We start from the raw sequence: 21,396 nt of genomic DNA on the forward strand, positions 1-21,396 counted from the left end.
TAACTTTTTATATTTTTCGAAAAAATAAAGTTAAAATGTTTTTATTATAATTTATTAATAATTATTTTAAAAATATCAATTAACATACCCTTTTAAATTAACAGAAGAGTCGTTCACTTGTTCTAAGAGTACAATAAAAAAAATTACAATATTTTCATTATAATTGAAGTATTTGTCAACCAGATCAAACTAAAATCAAATCAAATAATTAAATATTATACCAAAATTTACTGTTGTTACTTTTTTTTTTTTTTTGGGTCATAACTAAAACTATAACTTTATTGGAACTTGTTAACTGCCATTCATTTTTAAAGGTAAAAAGTGATAGAAAAGAATAGAAAAGTAGAGAACATAAAAATTATAAATTAATATTCTTTCTTATCCACTGGAACAAAAAAATTGAAATGTAAGGAAAAAAAAGAAAAATAAAAAGCCGCCTTGGCCGAAAAGTCAACAGGGAAGAATTAAAAAATGACCACAAAAGGGCATAAGACATTCTATTGGTGGAGAAGATTACGTATTATCTCTTATCAAATATGAATGAATTTTTTTAACTACCTAAGGCATTCTATTTACACTCATTAAATAATATAAAAATTAACACAAATACATATACATTTATATTACTTTTTTTTATTAATATATATAATTTAAAATTTATGGACAATAAAAATTGATTATGCATTAAATGGGAAGAGATTTTCAAAAAATAAAATAAAAACTTTATCCACGTGACCATTGTCATGTAAACTGAGAAGATATTTTCACAAAAATTAAAAAAAAAAAAAGAGAGAGAGAGAGAGAGAGAGAGAGAGAGAGAGAGAGAGAAGAGGACCTTGAGTTCACGTTGATGTGCTGTAAAGATGCTAAAAAAGAGAAAATGACAAAGAGGCAAAAGGTTAATCAGGTCACAGAGATAGTGGAAAAGGTAGGTGAGTGCAATAAATGTGAGGATATTTATGTAATTTACTATTTATGGACAATAAAAATTGATTATGCATTAAATGGGAAGAGATTTTTAAAAAAAAAAAAAACTTTATCCACGTGACCATTGTCATGTAAACTGAGAAGATATTTTCACACAAAAAAAAAAATTAAATAAAGAGAGAGAGAGAGAGAGAAGAGGACCTGGAGTTCACGTTGATGTGCTGTAAAGATGCTAAAAAAGAGAAAAGGACAAAGAGGCAAAAGGTTAATCAGGTCACAGGTATAGTGGAAAAGGTATGTGAGTGCAATAAATGTGAGGATATTTATGTAATTTACTACCGACATCATCTTTTCTCCTTAGTTTTCCTCCCAAATTGGGAGGACAAAATTATGTGGGCTTGGAGGGATTATTTTCCACCCCATTTTCTGTCTCTCTTGTTTTCTCTCCTGAACCAAATAAGAAAAAATTCTATTTTTCACCCTATTTTCCTCTCATTCTTTTCCATCCTCCCTGTTTTCACCCAAACCAATCATACCCTAAGGGTCCGTTTGGTTGGAGGAGTGGAAAAGTGGGAGGGTAGAAAACTTTTTTGTTTGGTTGGAGAGAAAAAGGGGAGGATGGAAAATGTAGTTTATATAAATTGACTATTATGTCATTGTTATATAATATATAAAAAATAGATATATTTACAATCATTAAATAATATAAAAATTAACACAAATACATATACATTTATACTACTTTTCTTTATTATTATATATAATTTAAAATTCGTGGGCAACAAAAATTGATTATGCGTTAACTGGGAAGACATTTTCAAAAAAAACAAAAAAACAAAAAAAAAAAAAAAAAAAAAAAAAAACAAAAAAAAAAAAAAAAAAAAAAAAAAAAAAAAAAAAAAGAAGAAGAAGAAGAAGAGAACCTAGAGTTCACATTGCTGTTGTGAAGATGCTAAGAAAGAGATAAGAATGAAGAAGCAAAAAGTTAATCAGGTCACAGGTGTAGTAGGAAAGTGAGAGAGGTAGGTGAGTGTAATAAAGGTAAGGATATTTGTGTAATTTATTACTCACATCATCTTTTCTCCTTAGTCCTCCTAAATTAGGAGGACAAAATTATGTGGGCCCGGAGGGATTATTTTCCACCCCATTTTTTCTCTCTTGTTTTCTCTCCTGAACCAAACAAGAGAAAATTCAATTTTCCACCCTATTTTCCTCTCCTTTTTTTTTTTTTCATCCTCCCTATTTTCACCCTAACCAAACATACTCTAAGGGTCTATTTGGTTGAAGAAGTTTTAAAGTGGGAGGATGAAAAAGTAAGAGGATAGAAAATATTTGGTTTTCCCTCATGTGTGTTCAGTTGGAGGGGTAAAAAAGTGGGAAGGTGGAAAATTTTTTTGTTTGGTTGAAGAGAAAAAAGGGAGGATAGAAAATGTAGTTTATATAAATTGTTTATTATGTCCTTGTTATATAATATATAAGTCATAGATATATTTACACTCATTAAGTAAGAAAGTGAGAAAGGTAGGTGAGTGCAATAAAAGTGAGGATATTTGTGTAATTTATTACCCACATAATCTTTTCTCCTTAGTTTAATTTCCTCCCAAATTGGGAGGACAAAATTATGTGGGCCCGAAGGGATTATTTTTCACCCCATTTTCTATCTCTCTTGTTTTCTCTCTTGAACTAAATAAGAGAAAATTCCATTTTCCACCATATTTTCCTCTCCTTCTTTTCCATCCTCCTTGTTTTCACCCCAACCAAACATACCCTTAATTTTTTTTTTTTTTTTTTAAATGACCTCAACTAGTGGAAGAGGGTCCTCCAAAGCGGGTGGAAGAGGATCCCCCATCTAGTACATATCTTAAAATACATTCCTAGTATTTTTAGCTAAAGAGTGGGCCACATAATTAGCACCCTAGTTTACACAATTAATGTTCACCCAACGAAGCTCCAGAGCAAGTCATTGTTAATCATGAATAATATGGCCTGGTTGAGACAGGTTTATGCCACTAGAAGAGATTGATTTCATGACATATGCATTATCCGCCTCAATCACCAATTTTGAGAAACCTACATCAATAGCAAACTCCAACGTCTTTCTACAGGCTAAAGTTTCTGCCTCTTCACTATTTCCCACTGGAGGGCCTCTCACTAACATAGATGCCATCACCTTGCCCTTCTCATTACAAATTATTGCAACAACACTGGAGTTGTTCATTTCTGAAAAAATTGTAGCATCAAAATTCAACTTGAATATCGACTTCAGAGGAGGTTGCCATATATGTACACCATTATGTCTCATTGGGATTATCAGCTGTTCTTGGGCTTGATGAAAGTCCTCCAAATAGTCCCTTGACCTTTTGTTTAGCCACCTCAGATCCTTTCATCTCCCCCCATGGTTCACAGCATTCCTCTGATTCTAAATCAACCATGCTTGAACTAAAAATAATTAAAACTCAGTTGTAAACAATCTACTTAGCAAGTTGCGGAATAACTGAAGCACATCTTGTTAGCCTTAAATGCACTTTTGTAGCCTAATTGAACAATCAGCCCAAACATCTTGTGCCATCCCGCATTCCCATAATGCATGGATCCTAGATACAGTAATCCTTGTACATAGTGTACAAACATCATCTTCTATAATCTTTCACCTTGCAAGATTTTCACAACAGATATAGACGATAGTAAAATACTATTTTAGTTTAAAGTTTGTTTTTCGTTCCTAAATTTTAACAAGTTTACTTTTTGTCCTTAAATTATTGAAAACATTTCACCTTTTGTCCTTAATTTTTTTTTTTAAAATCATCCTTAAAACATTGAAAAAAGATTTTTATCTCTAAATTTTTTTAATTTTTTTTTTAAAGTTTAGAAACGAAAAAAAAAAAATTGATAAAATTTAGGGACCAAAATATTATTTTACCCAAAATAAAAATGTTAAAGTAGTACATAAAATTTTAAAATTGATGTAACAATAAATGTAATTTATACAGGTAAACTTCACCTATTTAATATAATATTGTTTATATGTAAAATCTCCGCATGCAACACTACTATTAGACTAAAACTTAATTATATTATTTGGCCTAAGTGATGAAGACTTAGACAAGATAAAGAATTTTTATTAGGATAAAATTTAATTATAATACTTTAAGTGTAGTACATTATGTTGTTCAATTAAATTAAACTTAAATGCATTAAATTTAATTGTCATTAGAAATAAAAACATCTTTTCTTTTATTTTTTGTTAATGCAACAAGTATATGAATTTAGTTGGGAAATCCAATATACTGGATCTAAGTTTTACCTTTTTCATCAAAAAATAAAATTATAAAATATCAATAACACCAAATACTACAACAGTATTAATAGGTTCTTCTAGAATCATACCATTTGATACAACGTTAGTAACAACTTAAAGAGAGATGTAACTGTTATTTATGAACCATTATTTTTACCTAAATCCATTACTTTTTATACACCACTCAACTGTGTGAAGATTCTAGCAAAAGTTAGTGCCACAAAACTTGAGCCCATAGACTTTCTCATTATTGACTCACATCATAATATTTTCTTTCTAACAAGTCGCAACGACTTTATTGAAAACTTTAATTTTTATACCTTAGTATAAAAATCTAGATGTTTAATTGTTAGACTCTTATATCTAACTTTAACTACACTAGATATTGCATATATATGTTTTTCATAAACTTAGTCAGTTTTTGGATAAACCAAGAGAGAGATGCAAGGTGCTAATAGGGAGAGAGCCCAACAGGGAAGAATTTAGCAACAATTTTGCAAGGGCTATTTAGGAGTTTTAATTTTTAGAATATCAAGTAGGTAAAGTAATAGCTATTACAGTTATTTTGATAATGAATGGTTATTCTTCATTATAAAAGAATAATTTTTCTAAAGAAATAACTATTACTTGTAATAAAATAACAACCAAATAATTGAATGGTTATTGCTAAGGAACTATAATATATAGGATCTATTATAGTGTACTAAACTTCAGAGATAGGATTTCAATTGAAGGCAGCCAAAGTATCAAGAAAAATTCATGAAAATCCAGAATAACACCCATTTAGTATTGACAAATTATGTCTATCTTTTTTCTCAAAAAAAAGTATTAATAAATTATGAACAAATGAAAAGACACAAAATAATTATATCTTAATACATTACAGTACATTTATTATTGCTTAAATTAATTATGATTGCTAGGTAAAAAAGAATAGGACAAAGTTTAGCTACAAAATTTGTTGTAGCGTTAGGCTACAAACTTACTTAATATCTTTTTATTGGATGTGAATTTTGACAAATCCACCATTGGATTATATCTTCTTCTTATATCCTCCATGCTTGCAAAATTTCAAGAAAATTAAAGATCAATAACTATGCCATCAATAAATTTTTTAAATTGCAAGTTTTTGTAATTTAAAATTATGCACAAAATATAAGCTTATAGATCATATAGTAAATGATATCCGATTGACATAAAATTTAACATGTGTATTAAGGGCATAAAGAACATGCAATTCAACGGTTAGATTTTCAAAATATGTTATAGTATTTATTTTATTGAGTGAGTTTGTAGCCTTAAGCTATAACCAATTTTGTAGCTAAACTTTATCGAAAAGAATAATACTAGAAAAAAAAAATCCAAAGTAAATGTTTGCTAAGATTAAGATTGTTGTTAATATTGATAAAAAGTTGGATTGGTGATTTGATTGGTGATTTCTTCCTCTAACGTAGAGAGTTTTTCACCTAGTTAAATTTTGTGTTCTTGTATAGTTGTTTTTTTCCCCCCTAATGCTTGTGTGAGTTTTGTTTAGTTATTGCTTGGGATTATTTAATTCCTTTTAACATATAGGTATTTGACCTAACAGAGTAGTGTTAAAAGTAAAACTTTCGTTTACCTTCAATAAGGATTGCTAAGAATAAATTCTATTTCGAAGGTCTGCAACTACATGCACTGCTGTAGACAATGGACATGGTGCTAGTTTTGTTTCGCATCTTTAGAACATAGCACAACAACCTGGAGGAGATTTGAATTTGATTTTGTACATTAACCTTCTTGCGGCCAACGAGATCCACATTTGTATACAAACAAGACACAGTTAATGGGAAACAAGTTTTGCCTTGTTGGAGTTATGTTCCAAACTTCCAAGTAGGTTCCAACTTCCAAGGCTAGTACTGTACAAAAAGTTATTACATCTCTTTTTATTGTACAAAAAGTCTTATCTTTCTTTTTTTTTTTTTTTTGATAAACGGGGACTTGACTGAGCATAGACCAGGTCAACCCGCCCCACCCGACCGAACCCAAAGGGTCTTAGGTCGAGTTGGGTACAATATTCGGGTCTGCCTTGGGTTCGGGTCTAACCCGACCCAACCGATCTTAAAAAAAAAAAAAAAAAAAAAAAAAAAAAAACTAATGTATTAGACAATCGAAACTATGGTTGAGAATAAATTGAATTTGACTAACCCATTGTAAACTATGGTGCTCCCTCTTTTGTCTATGAATCTGTGTTTTTTTTTTTTTTTTTTGGCAGCATAATTTTCTAATGACAATACTTTCCATCCAAATGAAGGTTAAAATGATAATATAATAATTGGAATTCACAGAAAAGGAATAACTCTATTATCATTGACCCTGCACTGTAGGATAATAAAAAAGGAAAAATAGGCAAGAATACAATGCAAAATCTAGCCTAACTTCAAGGCAAATAATAAAAAATTTTAAAAAAAGGGTTCAGCTTCAGCCCATGATACTAGTCATGCCTTGTTGTCTTGTTTTGGAGGATCTAAGAAGAGCCACGTACATGTGCTTTACATGTCTTACCATAACTGTGTGTATTAGATAAGGTTTGCCTTTAATATTTTCCATAGTGAAAGTCAAATTTTTGTTTAAAAAAGATTTTATTTCGGTCCTAATTATATCAAGAGTCTTGTTTCTTATTGGAAAGTATATTTCCAAATGTATTGGGTCAACTACAAGCATTATAGCAGAGTTTTGGGCTCTAAGGGATGGCCTACAATTGACCATTCAGCTTGGTGTTCAATATTTGGAAGTGGAACTTGATGCTAAAGTTGTATTACATGTTATTAGTTCAGGAAACTCCCCTACTGCTGCTTATTCTTCCTTGCTTTTTGATTGCAGATTATTGTTGGAAAAGATTCCTCACTACACAGTGAAGCATGTATTTAGGGAGGCAAATAGAAGTGCTGATGCACTTGCTAGAATGGGCTGTAATTTGTAGGACGGTCTTGTATTTTTTGATTATCCCCCATCTGATGTAGTTGTTGCCTTAGTGAGTGCTGACAAAAATGGGGAAACATTTTGTAGGCATGTTGCCAACTTAGCCATCTTGGCTATTTAGTTTTTATATATATTTCCTTTTAACCCAAAAAAAAAAAAAAAAAGTATATTTCCAAACTAAGCCTAATGTTGATGTAAACAAAAATGGTAAATTTTATTTCTCATTCAATGAGGAGTGGGTCAAGATGTACACAAGGAAAAAAATTATAAAAGTTTGTTGCCTAATCAAGAAATCACGACCATTAAGCCTATACGACAATAAATAAATTATTGAATTTAATTTTTCACATTAATGTAAATCACTAAATTAGTAAAATAATTTCAATAAAATATTGCCTAAACAAACATGCATTAACTTGATAAAGAAAAAGGAATTAACATTTATTATCATAAAAAGTGGAGATCCTTCAAACATGGAAGTATAAAAATAAAAATAAAACCATGACAACTTTTAATTGGCAAGTTTGAGTAATAGGGTAAGTAATTGTTTCCCCATTCATTGCTCATTAAAGTGGTGGCTATTTCAATGTTTCTTTAGGCCTTTCACAGTTTTATCTTCACACAATTGGGGAAAAAAAAAAGACAGACAAACCTGACCCGAGACCCGTACTTTTCGGGTTGGGTCGGGTTTCTCCCTGATGAACTAGATTGTTATTGGGTCGAGTTACGGGTGGCAGTAAAACCGACCCAACCCGACCCGATATTAGTCCTAACGGGGAGTATTACTTAAATATATATAATGTCAAACAAGAGCAAGTTTTTTTTTTTTTTAATAAACAGGGAGTATTATTTAAATATATATAATGTCAAACAACAACAAGTATTATAGCCTTTACGGGACACATTCTAGTAGTCCGTAGATGTTCCATATCCCATACAAAAGCCACATATACAAAAGTGAGACATGTATCATAGGTTTCCAAAATGCGCCATTGCTGATTTCCCCTCTTTGCTAGAGTATCCACGTAGCCATTAACTTCACGGAATATGTGGTACACCTAGATGGTCTAGTCATGCTCCATAAGGTTCTTGCAATCACATAGTAGGGGGATAACATCTTGTGAGATATCTTTATCATTCGTTAACTAAGAAAGAATTGTCATAGAGTCTATTTCCAGATGAATAAATTTAAAACCCAAATTCCTTGTCAGAAGGAGACCCTGGCGAACTACTTCCAACTCAGCGATATTATTAGAAGTAATACCCATGTGTAATGAAAAACTTGAAATCTAAGCACTTGAGCTGTTGCGTAGCAATCCGCCTGTCTATATCTAATTTTATAAAAGGTTCTAGAGGAGCATTCCATTTAATAATCCTAGGGATTCCAATTTTAATTTTCTTTGCAAGGCAAACTAAAAAGAAAAATTATGTAGCGCACTAAACTACCTTTTGTATGATCCGATGTTGAAAGCAAGATTGATTGTTAAAACTATGCTCATTCCTAGCCAACCATAAGTGCCAACAGAGGAAAGGGAAGTAAATTTTCCATGGTAGCTAATAGCGGAAGATGAGAGAATCCAATGTAGCGTTGGTATGGAGCCAATCTTGAAGTGGAAGGTGAAAAAAGGATAGGGGCAAAATACCTGGAGAGTGACATCAAACCATCTTAGCCCAATGGCAATCTCTTAAAATATGAATAGTAGTTTCAGGAGTATTACACCTAGGGCATCGGTTATTAATTTTCGAGTGAGAAAATGCCAGATATTGACGAGTAGGCAAATGGTTGCGCATGGATTTCCAAATAAAAATTTGGATTTTTTTGGGGCATTGTAGTTTCCAAATCCAATTCCAATAAGTTTTTGCAAATGGAACATTGGCTTGTTGGTATAAAAATTTTGAAGCAAACCGAACCAAACAAAAACTGTTATTTTGAGGCCATATAAAAGAATCAGACAACCTAGTCAGCTAGGCCACCAAAATACCTTGTATAAGTTGTGCAATTTACATCAGGATGGGAAATTGTAGTTCTTATAACTTCCAATTATTATTGTCCCATAGAGAACTCACTAGCCTCTGTTCCTCATTGGGCATAAACAAACCATGTATATAACTTTGTAGTGGTCCTCCAGGTATCCAGTGGTCCTCCCACACTCGAATGGTCTAAACATCCCCTAATATCCATTTCATGTCTCTTCGAAGCCATTTTATCCCCACTTGTAAGGCTTTCCAAATGTGAGACGCTCTAGGGTTTATGTCACTCTCAAACAGGTTTGTGCCTGGAAAGTATTTGGCTTTTAATACTTGAGCTCATAGCATGGATGACTTCTGTTGAAGCCTCTAGGCCTGATTCATATGCAAAGCTACATTCATATGATGTGCAGATTTAAGTCCCAAACCACCCGTATCTGTAGAAGTAGTCATGGTTTCCCAACTCACCGTGTGGCAGTGTCTCGTTATAAAAATTTGCAATTTAGTTTATCCAGTTGCTGACTTATTTTTTGCAGGAAAAGGGTGGTTTGCATGGCATGGATAGGGATAAAAGGCTGAGGTGGAATTGATTAAAGTAACTCGGCCCGCAACAGAAAGAGATATTTAGCTTGCCATCCCTTGATCTTTTTTTGAATTTTATCAACTAAATATTGGTAAGCCGATGTCTATCGACGGGTAGTAAAAATAGGAGTTCCTAAATAAGTTCCTAGTTGAGTCGTAGTAGGGATGTCAAAGATGCCAACAATCAGTTCTTTTGTTTGCCTAGGTGTGTTTGGTGAAAACCAAAGACATGATTTTTGTGTACTAACGATTTGGCTGAAGCACTGACAGAATTTTTGAAGAATGTTTTTAAGGTTTTGGCACTCCGTTATTTTTGCTTTAGAGAAAAGAAAGACATCATCAGCAAAGAAAAGATGGGAAATTTTAATTTGACCCCTAAAAGTAACAGGATGAATAGCTCTGTCCTAAACCGCCTCTTCCAGAAGGATGGATAGTCTTTCCAAACACAGAATAAATAGATAAGGGGATAAAGGATCTCCCTGACGTACCCCCTTACTTGGGACAATAGCTGGTAAAGGAGTACCATTCCATATAATGTGAAAACGAGTTAAAGAAAGCATATTCATAATAATTTGAATCAATCTAGGAGGGATTTGAAAGAATTCAAGAGTTTCCTGAATAAACGACCATTCGAGACGATCATATGCTTTTTCAAGATCAAGTTTAAGAGCAACGTGCCCCTTGGGTCCAGACTTTCTAACCATCGTACGAATAATTTCCTAGACTAGAATCATGTCGTCGCTCGTTCGACGACCCGGAACAAATCCTGCTTAGCAAGGATTGATAATATCAGTGATGTAAGGTTTCAGCCTTTGCAGGATAATACATGAAACCAATTTATAGAGGATGTTGCATAAGCTAATTAGGTGAAATTGTGTGATCATGTCCGAGTGATTTATTTTAGGGATAAGGATGAGATTTATGGCACCCCAATCTTTAGGAATAGTCGCAATCTCAAAAATTTCTTGAATGGCATGAATAGTGCCAGGTCCAAGAATGTGCCAATTTTTTTGAAAGAAAATTGCATGGTATCCATCCAGACCTGGTGATTTTAAAGGGGGGAGTGAAAAAACATTTTGATTTATTCCTTTAGGTAAAGGAGTGCTAGAGAGCCTTTGGTGTTGTTAAAGAAAGTGATTGTTCTGATGGTAATATCTAACCAAAGGGAAATGAGATACCGTATGAGGAGATGTGGACATAAATAGTTTGGTGAACACAACTATGATGTGTGTGGTTAACTTGTCTACCGATACACATAATCTTGTGGAATCTTTAAGGGTCGTAATACATGACTAACTATGATTCTATAGTGTTTTTAAGTGGAAGAATTTGGTATTAGCGTCTCCATAGTTTAACCATGTGACACGGGATTTAAGTTAAAGAATAGGAATTTTTGACGGAGGATATGATTGTAATCTTGGATAAGTTGGTGTTCTAGTGAATAAAGATATGCTGAGGGTTTGCGTGATAAAGCTATCTGAATGCCTTTAAGTCTAGCCAAAGCGCGGTTCTTTTTCTGAAACAGGTTGCTAAAATGATTTTTATTCCAGTTGATAATGTTGGTAGTTAAAAGTTTTAGACAGTGTTGGAACCTAGAGAGGGAGAAGGAAGAAGATGGTATAAAAGCCGAGGAATTCCAACTATTTTCCACAAGCTTTGAGAAGGAAGGATTAGTCAGCCACATTTGTTCAAATTTAAAAGGTTTGGTTGATTTACGAGTAGGAGGCTCAAAATCTAACAATATAGGACAGTGGTCAGATTTGGTGAAAGGAAGATGTTGAATCTCCGACCTAGGAAATAAAAGTTTCCATTTTGTGTTACCTAAGCCTCTATCTAATCTTTCCTTAATGCTACAATGCCAAATCAGGTTCTTGTTGGTCCAAGTAAATTTGGGCCCATGAAAGCCTAAATCCATAAGACCACAAAAATCAATATAGTGCTTAAAAGCATTTAACCTATATCTGTTAAGAGGAAGCCCCCCCATTTTTTCTATCTTCAGCAAGCATATCATTGAAATCACCTAAAAGGACCTAAGACATATTAACAGATGGTGATAAATCTTTTAAATAATTCCATAAAATTTTACGCTTATTAAAATTTGGTGAAGCATATATAGCTGTATAAGGAAAATTACATGAGTTGGTAGGTATCTTGACAAGCACGTGGATATTGTATTCATTGATGGTGAGAATTTTCACTATGAGTCTACTATCCTCATTCCACAGTAACCATATACCACCTGAGTAGTAGGGATGACAATTTAAATCCAACCTGCGGATACCCGGCCTGGCCCGACCCTAATAGGCCGAATTTTACCCGGCTCAATAAAAAATAGGGTCGGGTATGGGTTTAAAAAAAAAAAAAAAAAAAAAACCCGAAACCCAACCCAGATATGACTCGGTTACCCTGACATTACAAAAAACCCCCCCTTATATATATAGTTGTAATATAAACCCTATGTCCCTAACCCAGCTACCTCTCATAATCTGATCTTATTTCAATTCATGCCCTTAGCCCCTCACACCCTTAGCCTCACGCCTCAGCCTCACATCTCCAGCTCACAATCTCACTCACTCTGTCTCAGCTCTCTCACTCACTATCTCACACGGCCACAAGCCCATAAGCAGTCAAGCACAGGCAGTCGCCGTCGCCAATCTCACACTATTGCCACATGGTCACAAGCCTACAGCTCTCTACTCTCTCAACTCCGTTTCGTCTTCACCGTCGCCGATCTCACACTGTTGCACAGCCCTCTGCCCCTCTCATCTTCCTCGCCCATGGCCTCACGACCTCGCTCCACCTCGATCTCCATTTTTTCCTTTTTTTTTTTTTTCTTTTTTCTTTTCTAGGTTCAATTTGTCTCAATGTGAGTTTGTGTTTGTGATTTTGAAAGGGAAAATCATAGATCTAAAATTTGTGTTTGGTTTGTGATTTTGAAAGGGAAAATCATAGATCTGACATTTGTGTTTAGGATTTCTGTGTTTATGTTTGTGATCGTGTTTGGATTTGTGTTTGTGTTTGTGATTTTGGGCCGGAAAATCATAAATCGAAGTTTGTGTTTTTGATTTTGGGCTTGGCTAGGCATGAGGGGATGGGGCCCACGGAGGCCCAACAGGGTGGGTTTGGGGTTAAGAAAAAAATCCGTTTAATAAACGGGCCGGGTCCGGATTTTTGGGGCAGACCCGCAAGCCAAGTTCCTGCAGGTTCGGGTATGGAAAAACCCGGCCTGGACCCTACCCGTTGCCATTCCTACTGAGTAGCCTATTGGGTCGACCTTTTGGGAATGGGAATACGGGAGAGTGTCTATGACTGCTTGGGCAACTATCTTCATGGATGATGTGTTTGGATTTAGATAATCAATGGTGACTCTCCCGAAAGTCCTTGGAGTCCTGGTTGTGGGAGTGATGCATTGATGAGTCGCTGCCATTGTCTTGATCCTGTACATTGGTTCGAGTTCGCCGAGCCTTGGCCAGTACGTGACGGACACGATAAATGGAGGACTTTGGTTGGAGAACATGATAATGTAAAGTTTTACCTCCTCCTCCCTCAGAGCGAGGTTGATTTCGCTTAAGTCTAAGAAGCGAAAAATGGCTTTTGGCAGTGTTTCCGGAGACATTGCATTGTTGGAGCCTTCTTGCATATTCTTCTGTATGGGTGGCAGTGGAGCTTGTACTGGCTTTCATGGATGTTGTCCCACTCGTCGGGCTCATGCATGGCACTTGACGTTCCTCCTTTGGCAGTGGTGAATGGTTGAGTCTACCCGAAGAGGCAAGCTGGGAGTTTGGGTCATCTGATTCCAGGCAACCCATGTCCGTGGATGGATTGGAATACGAACATATGTCACTTCCTCGTTGTTCGAGGTTTCTATGGAAAGGCAGCTCATTAGGCGGTTGAGGTAATCCAGGGGGAGGGAGTGGTCGTGAGGGGGAGAGAGTTGCATGGGCATGGGATTCGTATTTGGGTGAAGAGGACTCCCCATTGGTGAGAGTGATAGCTGGAGCTCCGGGTCTGTTGGTGTCGTGGAGTTTTGGTCTGATGTGGGGGCCATGATTCGGTATGCTCTGTTTTGTGGAGAGTAAAACAGGGGTTAAGTTATTTACGGGTTGAAGGGTAAATGATTGAGGTGTACGTAGCCTTGCATGTGAGTGTTGTGGACTCTCTTCCTCGGTGATTTCATGCATGCTGTCCGTGTGTATGTGAGGTGGCAGCAGTAAATTTGAACTTTTACCATTATCTTCCACCTCTTTTGGTCTAAGTATTATGGCTTGACGTGTACCTGTTTCAGCTGAATCCGTGGGTGCCATCATGTCATTTCCATCAATTTGAAGAGCTTGGAAAGTATTAGAGGTTTGTTTGAAGTTGACTTTGGGGTTCGGTGGATAGCTTTCAGACGGGTTTTTGGATTTCAAAGGATATTCACGTTGTCCTATTCCGCAAACAAGTGTGCTGCGTGTTTGTACCATCTCCCATGCCGCCTGAGGTTTGTTTGTTTCAGAATTCGAAGTAACAACTCAGTGTGATGCAGATCCTGTGTTTGGAGTTTGATTCAAAGTGATATTTGGTTCCGAACAAATAGATTCCTTATGCCCTATCCGACCACATTTGTAGCATAATAGAGGGACATTCTCGAATACAATATCTTGCCAAAATGTCCCTATTTTAAAACGCTTGGGAAGAGATTTATAAAGGTTGATTTGGACACATATCCGAGAAAACCTTCCCCTCGTGGCAGAATTAGTTATCGCATTTATTTTTAAAAGTTTGCCTATTTTATTTCCAACGTGTTTTAAAAATTCATCATGATTGTATTCAATAGGTAAGTGCTCTAGTCTAATCCAAACTGCAGTGGATGTGACCTTGACTGTTCCGGGGTGAAAATCAGCTTCCCATGCTTGGACATGGAGATACTGATCTCCCATAAACCATGGACGTTTATGATATAACTTTACATTGCTAATATTAATATATATATATATATATATATATATATATTTTGGAAACGTTTGAATCTTTATTGACCTCTCTAAAACTTACCACATTATTATCATATTTTTAAATTAAATTATTTTTATTTAGTCCAAACTTAAGAAAAAATGAAACTCTATCTCTCTAATAATTCCAACTCAAACTCATTATTATCTTTTTTTTTTAACAAAATTATTTTTGTTTAATCAAATCTTAACAAAAAAGTAAAACTCTATTTCTCTAACAACTCCAACTTAGGTTGCATTTGTTTTGGTGTAAAAGGATTTCAGGAAATCATTTTACACCAGCCTATGTGTTTGATAAGCAAAGAAAATTGGGTCAAATGGAAATCAATTTCTGCGTTGATTGTAAAATAACCCTCCTTAGGTGTAAAACCATTTCAGGTTTTATTTGACCTTCAAATGATTTACACTTCTTACACACTCTCTCGAAGCTTCTCACATGCACTCCTCACAGGCATCACCGGTACTCTCCAAGCTCAGTTGTGACCAAGCTTCACCCTCTCTCTCACAGCAAACGTAGGTCCACTCTTTCCCTCATGCCAATTCGAGCTCCACCCACAGTCCAACGAGCGCCGCCAATCAACCCATGGTGAGTTTCCTCCACTATTTGAGTTCATTTCAATCCAACAACCTCCCCTCACGTCCGATCCACCCTCTATTTCAGTCCAACAACCTCACCTCACCTCTCCTCCGATCCACCCTCTATTTTAGTTCGACGACCTCACCTCACCTCCGATCCACACACCTCCAACCCACCCTCTACAAAAGCCGATCCACATCCCCTCAAACCCATCTAGCCAAAATCCACCCTCAAACCCATAAACAACCCAAATGCTACTCTCACTATCTCAGATCCAATCTATATATATATATATATATATTTATTTATTTATATATAAAATTATTTATTTAAATACATATTTATTTATTTATTTACTTTTTATAATTATCCATTTTTTTATTTAATTATTGTTTTAAGAAATTAACTTTTGTTGGTGTTACAATTATACAAAAATATATGTGCATAAATTTTGGTACTCGTTATCAATGTGATTTGGATGTTTTGGTGAATGTATATGGCACCTTGTGAATACTGTGGACACACTGCCACAGTTGTTGTGTCTTTTCCCTTGATCTTGAACTGGGCTTGTTATGACATTTATGTGAATTTGGATGGTTTAATAGACTTTGAGCATGGTTATATATACTGATTGTGTTAGAGATTATGGGTGTTGTGTTGGTTGACAGGGTGTGCTTTGCTGTTTTCTATTTGTGGCTGTTTTTATATACTGTGTAATCAATAGCATGCTTGTTTACGTACCTCTTAGACCACAATGTTTGTGATTTTTTAGATGAAGAAAAAAACCAAAGCCGCAATTCTTGCCTCAGTTGCATCTGTCCTCCTTGTGGGGGTTGCATTGGTAAGGAAATTGCGGCGTAAACAACTGCCTAGGGCGCCTTATGTTAATCATGCAGTTGAAAAAGAGCATTACATAAATAGTATTCTGCATGGAAGTGAGAGACTTTGTGTGAGTCAAATTAGGATGAAGCCTATAGCTTTCCACCAGTTATGTTACATCCTCACTAAGGAGGAGCACGTACACCCGACTATTCACATATCCGTTCCAGAGCAAGTGCTAATTTTCTTACACATTATTGGTCATAATGTGAGGTTCCGTGTAATTGGTAGTCGGTTCCATAGATCGACTGAGACTGTTCATAGATACTTCAAGGTCATTCTTAGGGGGGTCCTAAAATTATATAGAGTTTTAATAAGACTGCCCAACAAAGATACACCCCTAGATATAAGGGATAGTAGAAGGTTCTATCCATATTTTAAGGTAAATATTGCGACTTGTGTATTTTTGTAAATTGTGAAGATTTGTGTAATTTTAAACCATTATGTCTATCGAAAATTAGGATTGTGTTGAAGCAATAGATGGTACATATGTTCGTGCATCTGTGCCACCTGAAATACAAGGAAGGTTTCGTGGTCACAAAGATGGAACCATGCAAAATGTGTTAGCTGCCATTAGTTTTAACTTGAAGTTCACTTATGTATTGGCTGGATAGGAAGGCAGTCCACATGATTCACGTGTGTTAAATGATGCATTTGCCAGGCTAGGGAGATTTTCAATTCCCAAAGGTATTATAGGATTACTTCACCTTTTGGGTTTATTAGTTTAATAAATTTTGTGTGTTTTCCTAAGCATAGTAGTGATTTGGTTTTATTTTTGAATATATGTAGGTAAATATTATCTTAGTGATGCTGGGTATGGTAATAAAAATGGAATTTTGTCACCTTATCGAAGTGTGCGATATCACTTGAAAGAGTTTAGTGATCATCCTCCTGAGAATGAGTAAGAATTGTTCAACCTCCGACACTCTTCATTGAGAACTACCATTGAGCAAGGGTTTGGAGTGTTGAAGAAACGTTTTCGATTGTTGGATGCAGAACCATTTTGGTCTTTTGAAACCCAAGTGAAAGTAGTGTTAGCATGTTGTGTGATTCATAATCACATTATGAGGGTTGATCCTACTGACTATATTATGGAAGTTACAATGAACCAAGTAGAGTCTAGTGGCTCCCAAAAAAAAACACAGTTACGTCGGGACTCCATTGAAGACAGTAAAGTGTGGAATGCTAAAAGAGATGAGATATGCTAAGCTATGTGGTCTGATTATACCAGGAGTGGAGAGTAGTACTTTATTTAGATTTTTATGATTGTGATATGTGCTATATTTATCTTTTTTGTAAGGACAATGTATTTACAATAGACTTCTGGTGGTGTAAGGAAAAAGTATTTTCAGCATGACATTGTTATTTCCAACATTACATTGTTATTTCCAGTAGTTGTTTCGTTCAGTTGTGCACATCTATAAGCATGGTTGTATGTGTGTTTAATTTGTTGTTCATATTTCGAGCGTAATTACTAAATGCTACTCTCATTATTAAATGCTACTCTCACTATACAATTTTCATATGTAGTAATGTCGAAAAGGAAAGAGAAGGTGGGCACTAAGCACTTCAGGTGGCTGCCCCTAATGCACACGACCATGCTTACTCTACTTGTCGAAGAGGCCGTGAAGGGCAACAAGCCCTCAAACACTTTCAAGGCCGACTCCTTTGCTACTGTAGCCAAGCAAATATCTACTCAGTTTGGGGTAGAGTACCACCCCTCATATGTGGAGAATCGACTGCGTACTCTGAGGACCATGTGGAGCACTATTCAAACTCTTCGGAAGAAGAGTGGGTTTGGCTGGGATGATAACTTGAAAATGATCACATGCAATGCAAAGACCTATCAGGAAGAAGTGGTGGTATGGCTTCCAACTATATTTTCTTAATATAAATGATAATATATTTTTTTGGCTTTTATTATCTATGAATTAAGAACAAGACAAGGCTGCTCAAGTACCCTCTTTATATGAAATTTATAGTGTCATTCTTTTTACGATTCCATTGCTTTTACAAATTTTCAAATGTAACTTTCTTGTGCAGATCTATTGTAAAATCTGGTCTTAGCATTTGTGCATTGTATTTTCTGTTGTACTTATCCCATAAATCACGGGTTATGTCTCTTGTTTCCTAACAGCTTTTTTTGTTTATCATTGACATAAATCATCTAATGGCATCTATATTGAAAATAATGAGTGAAGTGATTATTGCATTGTTATTATACGTTTCTTTCTCCCTTACAGGCACATCGTAAGCATGCGAAGTATTTGAACAAAAAGATAGAGATGTACGATGAATTGGCCATTGTAGTGGGGAAAGACGTGGCCATGGGTAGCTTCGCTAAGTCATATGTTGATATTGACACAGAGCAAGACAATGGGGAGAGCACTGAGATGGTGGCTGACAATGGGGAGGAGGGTGTGGTGGAGAAAGGGAAGAATGTGGTAGAATCATCTACCACTAGGTCCACAATTTTGAAGTCTCACATAAGAGGCCGTGCACCTCCCTCTGATGATAGTGTTTTGACTGACCTGTCTGATTAGCTGAAGGAAGCTGCTGTGGCCCTGAAAGAAATCAACCAGGGGCCTGTTGATTATGACAGTTTTTACTCTGAGGTGGTGGCTGTGGTGGCGGATAGGTATAGTGAAAATATGCTCACAACTGCCTTTAACCATCTCTGTGAAAATGAGAAGGCAACTAGGGGATTTCTAGCCAAGAATGCTAAGCTAAGGAAGCTTTGGATGGATGGTTATTTGTTCACTCGACTCTGACTTGTCTGTTTGGTGTTGACTATGATGGTAGCTTTAGGGATTGTCATCTGTTGTAGTACTAGTATTCACCTATCATTGTATTATATATGTGACACAATTGTATTATCGGTAAGCAGGCTATGTATGTATTTCTAACCTTGGACATATGCTAATGGTACGTATATTTTGTGAACTGTTATGCTCCAAGGGATAATAGTTACGTACCTTGACTGTAGGATATGTAGTCTTTTGTATTATTAGGACGATACAATTGCCCAAGTTATGTATGTTCACTGTAAGCATGTAGGGCACATGTGTACTATTCAGATACCACGTGTAGGTATTATTTTTGTACACCATGGAGGTGTAATGCCAATGGTGAAAGTACATTATGTGTGTTTTGATATAAATATTATGGGTATATTTGGATGCTCATTATTGATGTTGAAGTGGATGAATTTGTTTGTACTGTTACAGGTTCATCTAGGCAATGCAGGTGTTTCTTTTGTAAGGCATTTCATATTTTCCGTAAAATGTTTGAACAAACCAAATATGGGAATTGACTTTCTATAAAATGAATTCCAAGGCAACCAAACAGTGGAATTCACTTTTTGCCCTATTTTCCATGGTGCAACCAAACAGCCTGAATACATTTTCCTTACAGGAAAACAATTTCCCCTGAAATCATTTTACGATTGGAATTGACTTTCCGTTGAACCAAACGTAGCCTTAAACTCAATTTCCAACTCAAATTTTATCTCTCTTTGTCTCTCTTTGTTTGCATTTTCTATTGATCAAACCATAATAATGGTTTTGAAACCCACCACCCAGATTTGGGAACCGTGGCTAGGTCTCAAGGTTTAGCCCAAAGCTCTTAAAAAAAGTAAAGAGAAGGATTAGAGGAATAAGATGAAAAGAACAAAGATTAAAAAAGCAGAAAAGCACTATCTTTTTGCTGCGGAGGAGATCCCCTGTGTTGACACCCTATTTTGCAACCCGTATTTAATCTCACATGAAGGGTAAAAGGGTAATTTCACATTGGAAATATGCATCTTGATTCTGGTCATTAGATCCTTAATCTCATTTCACCAAAATGATCTTGATGTTGTAACGATCAAATCGACTGGTCATGAGCCCTAATCGGACCATTAGATTGAAAGTTATCATCAAATCAAGTTTTAATGGCTGAGATGCACTATTACAAATTGAGTCTGACTATATGTGATTATGAACAATTGATTTCAATTGGTTATAAATATAATCAATTTGAGATCGATGATGTGTCATAATTTGATTGGTTAGGACTACATTTTATGGTAGAGTTGCATACATCTAATTAACTAAATAGTTAAACATTAATTATTCAATGAGTAATTTGTGCAATTATCTTTTAATTAGAGTAAATTTGGAACCAATTAAGTCTGAAATGGGAGTGATTGGAGCCATTTAATGTTAATTGGGAGCTAATTTGGGGACCTATTAATGTTAATTGTGCTGAAACCATTTTCTAACAAATGACCTCTGCTTACCATTTCATTGATATCTCTCAGAATATTTTGAATCTGTGAATGAGGTTATTTTTTCCAGAAACTAGACATTCGGGGCTTCAATTTGAGTACAAGAATGAGACAATTCCGATCAGAATTGAGGCAGATATGATTTTTCAAAGTTGGCTCTATAGGCTGTGATAGCAGCTACGGGAAAACCGAATTTTGGCTTGCTCCTCACTCCCACCAATCTTTCCATTTAATGCACCAGATTTCCCCAAAGGCTAAAATGAGGTCTAGGTTCATGATTCCTTGTCAACTCTCATTAAATGGCCTTCCATTCATATTTCCTCCACCACTACTATATAAACCCTCCTCTCCTTCATTCCAAAGGACACAAAAAATCCCCCTCTCTTCTCTTCTCTTGAGTTCTAGTGAAGTTGAGTAGTCTTGTCATATCTTGGTCTTCCTGAGACTCAAGGTATTGAGTGAGACTCACTCTCCCTTTCCTAGTTCTTCTTTTCCTCCACCCTTAGGACCTCCATCAAGAATCTCCTCCTCCATTACATGGATCTTGCATGAAGGTATAATCCCCTTTCCTAACTGTTTGCTTATATTGTCATAATGAGAATTTAAGATTAAAGCATGATAATTCTCTTGAATATGTTTGAATGTTCTTAATTGTTCTTATGTGTTCTTCACATGTTCTTAGTTGTTCATCACATGTTCATGCATATCACTAGATTTAATCTTAAATCCACATCAAAAATATGAAAAACATGTTTGTTTAGTAATTCTTTCAAATCTTTGAATCTAGGTTATCACTATCCACACACATTCACTAGAGTTTATTTTTCAATCCAAATGCCATGCTTAATAAATTGAATTAGGGTTTATCACATGCACACACATTAAATTCAACATACAAATTGATTGACATATTGGATGATGTGATATGAATGTTGGTCACCATAGTCTA

The 21,396-nt window shown here is 35.3% G+C and overlaps 1 protein-coding gene across 1 annotated transcript; it reads left to right on the plus strand.

The window, feature by feature from the left end:
* Nucleotides 1–17,712: 17,712 nt before the first annotated feature.
* Nucleotides 17,713–18,951, plus strand: LOC115985858. The gene is made up of 3 exons (XM_031108757.1): nucleotides 17,713–18,042; nucleotides 18,424–18,624; nucleotides 18,724–18,951. Exons 1-3 carry the CDS (start codon nucleotides 17,713–17,715, stop codon nucleotides 18,949–18,951), a joined length of 759 nt encoding a protein of 252 aa, XP_030964617.1.
* Nucleotides 18,952–21,396: the final 2,445 nt, after the last annotated feature.

Source organism: Quercus lobata, chromosome 4 (genome assembly GCF_001633185.2).
Source record: "Quercus lobata isolate SW786 chromosome 4, ValleyOak3.0 Primary Assembly, whole genome shotgun sequence".
Classification (NCBI taxonomy): Eukaryota; Viridiplantae; Streptophyta; class Magnoliopsida; order Fagales; family Fagaceae; genus Quercus; species Quercus lobata.

Coding starts and splice junctions, on each gene's coding strand:
- LOC115985858 (XM_031108757.1), top strand. CDS start 17,713: ATGTCGAAAAGGAAAGAGAAGGTGGGCACTAAGCACTTCAGGTGGCTG. Junction 18,043..18,423: donor CCTATCAGGAAGAAGTGGTG/GTATGGCTTCCA, acceptor TCTCCCTTACAG/GCACATCGTAAGCATGCGAA. Junction 18,625..18,723: donor TGGAGAAAGGGAAGAATGTG/GTAGAATCATCT, acceptor CTGTCTGATTAG/CTGAAGGAAGCTGCTGTGGC.